The sequence below is a fragment of the Lactuca sativa genome, chromosome 4 (genome assembly GCF_002870075.4).
Source record: "Lactuca sativa cultivar Salinas chromosome 4, Lsat_Salinas_v11, whole genome shotgun sequence".
NCBI lineage: Eukaryota > Viridiplantae > Streptophyta > Magnoliopsida > Asterales > Asteraceae > Lactuca > Lactuca sativa.
In genome coordinates this window covers 2,493,459-2,500,576 of record NC_056626.2, presented here as the reverse complement: position 1 = coordinate 2,500,576, position 7,118 = coordinate 2,493,459, and the positions used below count along the sequence as shown (strand labels likewise).

The 7,118-nt window shown below is 39.9% G+C and overlaps 1 protein-coding gene across 1 annotated transcript; it reads left to right on the top strand.

Moving 5' to 3' along the window:
- The first annotated feature begins 1,002 nt into the window (after nt 1–1,002).
- LOC111889848 (uncharacterized) lies at nt 1,003–1,473 on the top strand. The gene has a single exon (XM_023886007.1). It carries the CDS (start codon nt 1,003–1,005, stop codon nt 1,471–1,473), a length of 471 nt encoding a protein of 156 aa, XP_023741775.1.
- The last annotated feature ends 5,645 nt before the right edge of the window (nt 1,474–7,118 follow it).

Here is a 7,118-nt window from a genome sequence, read left to right as displayed (position 1 = left end):
CAACTTTATCAAGGTCCTATCACTGTTTTGTCCTCAAAACATGTATCCTAGGATGTACTTAGACCATCATTCCTTTTCCCCATCAATTTCATATCAGTCTCCATGAAAAGCTTCGATGTCATAATCGGCATGAGATGGTTGAGCCGCATATCGTGCTGATGTCCTTTGCACACGAAAGGGTGACTCGTCTCAATCTTTCCCTTTGACAAAGTCCTCACTGGTTATAGTGATAAAATTTGTTCGAACCTTAGTGTCATTTTCTACACCAAAGACCAGACGTATCTGCGAAAGGGATGCCATGCATTCCTGGCTCATGTGTTTGATGAGACGCAAAAAGTTAGAGACCTCGAGAGTTTCCCCGAAGTTTGCGACTTTCCTGATGTCTTCCCCAAGGACAATCCAGGGGTTTATTCCGAGTGTCAAGTTGAACCCCGTATCGACCTGATCCCTGGAACTACCCATATACATAAATCTCCACAACGTCTAGAGCCGACGAAAATGTGAGAGTTATCCAACCAGCGCAATGAGTTGAACAACAAGGAGTTCGTAAGTTTATTGTATGTGGACTTTATTGCGTTCAAAATTTTCTATTCTTGCTAAGACCGCATCATGGGGATGTAGGTCGAATCAATGAGAGTCAGATAGCAAAACGGGGAAATCCCAATGCATAGATAAACATTTAGGATACATCCAGAGGCAACCATTGTTGCTCACAAGCTTCTTTTCTTGACATGTAGCAGAATGATGCCGCCGAAGGAACGTAACCAACCCACCAGTAAGACACCAGTCCTCTAGATGGACTCAGCCACGTTCCAAGCTACTGTCACAGCAGCTGTAGCAGCCGCCCTAGCTATTCTTAACGCTAACAACCTAAATGGGAACAGTTTCCACACCTCGAAATGTAGCAACACACCAGGAAACCAACAAGGGCTTATCCAAGAGGACACTCCAACTCCCAAACCTAAGAGTGCCAAATGAAAATTTTGGATCGAGATGATGTACATGTCGTCTCAGAAACTTTCCAAGAGACGACAACCCGAGATAACTCCTACAACCACCACATCTGCCCAACCAGTGCCAACGCCAGTGCGGCAATATGCTGGAAAACTTCCAAATTGCGAGAAAAGCAACTTCCACCACGTAGGAAAGTGCCACAAACTTCGATGTAAGAACTGCAACAGGAAAGGACACACCACACGATACTGCGGGGCACCTGCAAAGCCAAACACCTCGAATTCTGGTGTAATGATGGGTCAGGTTTGCTACAATTGTGGCGAACCCGGGCATTTCGAAAGAAATTGTCCAAGGGTTAAAGATGGCCAGGAAGCTCGTTTCGCAAAGACCCCGACTCAACACATCACTTCCACTACCGATGCTAGCATAGTTCAAGTGTGTTGTACGTGTGGAGAAATGGGACCTTTCAAAAGAGACTGCCCAACAGAGAAGAACAATGAGGAAACCGGAGGATTCTGACCTCAGGGAATGAGGAAGCATCAAAGAACCCTCCTATATTTTGGTACGTTTTCGAAAACCCCGATAATTGTTCATAATTTCGATTACTTCCTCGTCCGGATTAAATCACGAAATCCTTATAAGGTTTAAAGCCATAATGAGCAAATTATGATAGTTTAGTGAAAACGCTAAGGTCAGTTGTAGTTATACATGACTTGTATACACCAAACGATTATAGGAAGATCTAGTAAGAATCATTTCATAAAAAAGTTCATGATTTCGAAGTATCAGAACCCTCGTACTTTCGGTACCCTACAATTTCGAATCAAACACAGCAAACACCAGAGACATTCACCCAAGGGTAGTAATTTCCTACCAAAACGATCCTTCCAAACTAACTTAATGCGCGACTCTATGACGTCGTCCCTCGTATTCTGACTGAGTCTATGTATACCAAACCCTTTTGTCTTAAATCGTCAGATCGAAAAACTCCCGTCGCTCGTAACGACAAATTAAATGCGAACTTCGAAAATTCATCTCTTCGAAACCCGAAAGTATTCATGCGAAGAGTATCACCCACAAAGAAATGGACAAAGTAAGAGAACAACCAGGACAATTGTAGATACGTCGTGGGACACTCATCTACCCTTAGTGGAACTTTCTTGCAACAACGGCGACCTTTCCAACATCATGGTTGCGTCGTTCGAAGCCCTCTATGGCCGTAAGTATAGATCCCTTCTATGATGGGCCGAGGTGGGTGACACACAACTAGTCAAGAGTCAAGTCCACGACAGTACCATCACGAGTCCTGAAATCATCCGAAAGGCGACTAAAAATGGATCGTACGAAAGGGCTACGCCGATAAGAGACAAAAACCCTTGGAATTCCAAGTTGGTGACCCTGTCCTTTTAAAATTCTTACCATGGAAAGACCTGATACGCTCCGGAAAGCGTAGAAAGCTAAATCCAAGAATACGTTGGACCGTCTGAGATCCTTGCTAGGAGCGGTCCCGTAGCATACAAACTCCAGTTACCTCAAGTGCTTAACAACGTTCATCCCGTCTCCCTCATGTCGGACCAAAGAAGTGTTTGTCCGATGAGACACTTGGGATTTTTACTTGACGATATCAAGCTAGACAAGAGTCTACGCTTCATTGGAAACACGAATCGATAAATCAAGCGAGTGAAATAATGTCACATCCTGATAGTGAAGGTCCGCTGGACTGCCAAGCAGGAACCAAAATTCACTTGGGAGCACGAGAATCCAAGGAAATAGAAGTACCCCCATCATTTCCAAGTCCATGAGTTACATCTTTATTCTTGAATTTCGGGACGAAATTCCCACTAACGGGGGGATGATGTGACAACCCAAAACTTCTACCTGGTACACCTAGTCCGTTAATCTAAGTTAAACTCATTTCTTTTAACTCCTAACACTGATTAAGGGTTCATTTAAGCGTTCTAAACTTGAGTACAACCAAAGTCGAGATTAGGAATGAGTCAGCAAGTCATATAGTGACGAAATCAGTCCACATACCCCTTTTGGAGGAGTGTGCGGCCGCACACATGGGTGTACGTCCGTACACACCCCTCATGGCCACACACCCACCCCTATATAAAGGGTAGACCCCTTTCCTTTCATTCCTTTAACACCTTGGCAGTACACCATTTCTCTCAAGCTTCTTCAACCACAAACCCTCCCAAGGCTTAAAAACATGAGTAATCCATCCCTTAGCTTGTTGTGCTTGAAGAACCACTTAATCTAAGCCTTGAATCATTGAATCCCATCATTTTCAGCATCTCTTTAAAGGAGTGCGGCCGCAAACCCACATAAGGTTGCCTCATAATCCTAAAAGACCCTCCAAAGTGAGAGTTGGACTTCCATATTCGAGTCGGACATGAACCTAGCTTTGCTACACCCTAGAATTAGCATTTTTGGACATCATCATGTAGGGTGTACGACCGCACACACCTGTGTATGGCTGCACACACCCTTGTGCGGTAGCACACTCCTTGTGTGCAGCATCACATTCCCGTGTGCGACCACACACACCCTAGGACCACAAACTCATTTCTAAGACCCTAAACTTATACTACAACTTAGTATCGACCTAGAACACTTCATGGATGCAAGTATGGACCTCAAAAGCACCTTCCATCATGAGTGTACGGCGGTACACCCATTGGGTCGCACACCCATGGCCGTACACACCTTTAAGGTAGCCATACACCTCCGTCATGCAATCCTTTAAGGCTCTAGCACTTAGTGTAGGTAGTCCCAAGTTCTTAGAGTGGTTCTCCATCACATCTAGTAGTGAAATACCCTCATTTGACTCATTTATGTGTCATTTTGTGTTAATTAGGATCAAATTCTGTCCAAGGCTTCAGTTGAACATCCAGCTTTCCGTATTGATCCTTCAATTAAACCACTCGCTCAAGGTGAGTTCATACCCCTACATTTTTCTGAGTTTTTCATGTTTTCACGAGGGGAATACAAGAAAATGTACAAGGAAACTTGTGCTCAAAGTATATTATTTTGTTTAAGATAATTATATTTTCAGAATGCTTTTAACATGGAAAACAGCTTTTACCAAATGATTAAGAAATCAACTCGTAGAAACAGTTTTCAAAACTAGGGCAATGAGCTTAGGAATCATGTAGCAAAATGTATCGTTTTATAAAGGATTCATTTTAATCACAATAGGATTTTCTATATTATTACTTGTAAATTTGTTAGTCTAAGTTGGAGACACATCCTTGGTAACACTCACCACAAGAATCGGAGTGTAGGACTAGCACTTGTGACCAGAATCTCTTGTAGGGAGAGCGTGACTATTGCGTATAGATCTATACGGGACTTACAATCCCGCACCTTGTTGCTAGCTATAGTCGAACCGGCAGGTCTACAGGTGACAAAGTCATAAAGGATACCGGTCGTTGCAGGCCATATCCAGTCAGTTATGGTCATGAAACTCACAATGTAGATAGCAGAGATTTACTTTTTAAGATGCTCCACTTGGCTCAGGATGTTCCAAGACAAGCACATATGGTTTACTTGAAGAGGATGTTCCGTTGTGATAAGATGCTCCACTTGGCTCAGGATTTTCCATGATCAAGTAAGTGATATTTTCTATCTAACTTAGCTGCTTTAGCAAAATTCTAAGGCATGAGTTAAACAGAAAATATAAAAGTGCAAACATCGAATAATATAACTTTGAAAGTGCTGTGTGTGCATATAGATAGAGAATCTGAGAATGGAATAGTAAAATGCAGTGAAGTGTGTGCATGTGAAAACAAGAACTTTAATGCAACACTAGTTGATTGATTTAGAGGCATTGAGGATTATCTTGCTGTTACATACAAATTTATCAAGCAACTAAATTATGTGTATGATTCTTCACTTCGCATTATAAAGAATTTACTTGTTGATTATTATATTTTGAATTCCTTAACATCACACAGAATAACCCAATTTGTACTCACCAATTATGTCTCAACGCAATGTGTATATTTATTTCTATGGCCTTGTTACTTCCCAAGCCCTAAATACTGACAATCCTCGTAAACTTTCCCCACTTATTTTGAACAATGTCGCACCCCAAAACCAGAACGGCGGAAACGTTTTGGAGCGGAGGACGTCATGCACACTATCATAACAATGCAAAGTAGTAAACAAGCAACAACATCATCCATTGCATTAATAATATAATTTAATACAAGTGTGTTTTTTGAAGTTTATAAGACACCAAAAATGTAAATCAAAATAAGAGATGAGTCTTGAACCAGCTCCATCTTCTCAAAACCTGGCATCGGTACCTGTCTACTGATGACCTGAGAATACAAGTTATTTTGAAAGAGTTGATCAGCTTTAAAGTTGGTGAGTTCATAAGTATTTAGTGTCAATGTTTGTATAAGTTTACTAAAAATGTTTGTAAATGTTCAATGTAAATGTTTTTAAGTGTTTGATGTATAAGTTTGTAAATGTTTGTAGTAAATGTTTGTATCTCCTAGAAAATCCTATATTTTCTACTAAACGTAGCCTTCTACCAAAGCATCAAATGTTCTGTATGTTTGTTTCTTGTAAAAGTGTATATTTTCCAAAGTGTGACTATCATTAACCAAAAATATAGTTTTTACATTACTGTTTATGTGAGAGGATCACAATGTGAATGAAATGGTAAAATAATAAAGTACTGTAGTGTTGTATTATGGTAACTATTTTTGTACTAACTACCTTAAACCGATTGTTAATTAAGGTATAATGTGATATGATTGTACCATACTATCGACGAAAAACACGACGATGAAAGACATCAGAAGAAATGACACTTGGCACCCGTAGACTTGCAAGTCCCACTATAGCGAACAACAAGGTGGAGGATAGTCAATCTAGTATAGATCCATACACAAATTCACGTTCTCCCTCCAGGAGACTCTGGATACAAAACGAGCCATGGCAGGTGATGCCATGCCTCGAAACCGTGGCTCACATTTATGTTATCGTATTCTTGTATATGTATTGTATGTACTAATGTAATGTATGTTCTCTCTGTCTAGTATGTAGTATGTTCTCCTTGTTTCTCATCATAATATGTTCTCTTGTATAGTGTATAGTATGTATTGTTTCTCGTTATAGTATTCTCTATCTGTTTCTCGTTATAGTATGTATTGACTCATGTATGAATTGACTCTTTGTATGTTTCATTGTACTAGGAATAGTGAATAGTGACTTCCTATACTATACCTATTATAGTTTACTAGTAGAGTTGTTTGTATAACTGAGTGTATTGAATTGAGACAAAAGCTTTTATGTCTTATACATATATACATAATATATAACTAAGGATTAAATGACACTCGAACAAACAACAGGGTACTCTAAGTCCACAACCAAACAAGGAACAAGAAATAAAGTGAGTTATCAGTCCTAAGTCCTTCCAAACTTACTTATATAAATATATATGCATTAGACACGGTTTTGACAATATATAAGAGTTCAAGGAAAATTTTTGGTATGTAAGAACAAGTTTGATAAAGAGTTTAACATGTAAAAGAGTTTGATAAACATTTTGAAGTAGTTTGTTTGATAAAACAACTAAAAGTATAGCAATTCCATTTGTTTGATAGTTATTAATCACATGTGATTGATATAATAACTATAATGTTTCAACTTGTATTCCCCCTACCCCCCCTAAAAGCGTTTAAAATCATTTAAAAAGGTAGATTAAGGGGTATGAACTCACCTGTAGTGAGTGATACGGAAGTATGTTTGGAAAAAGGATGTAGAGTGTCAGGTGAGACCTTGAGCACATAAAGATCCTAATAAACATATAATGACATGTATGTGTATTTGATTAGTGTATAAACAACTAATTGTAAGGGATAACACCCTAATAAACTAGGAAACTCTTAGATTGAAGGGGTACAATCACATATGATTTCACACTTAGGGTGTATGGCCACCCTAAAGAGTTTACGGTCCAAATGGCATGACCAAGTGAGTTTGCGGTCCAATGGGTTACGGTCCAATGGGTTCACGGTCCGACGTGTTTACGGTCCTATGGGTTCATGGTTCCATGTGTTTACAGTCCTATGGTTTACGGTCCAATGACCTTACGGTCATAGGGTTTACGGTCCATGAGTTAACCACCGTAAACTCATGTTATT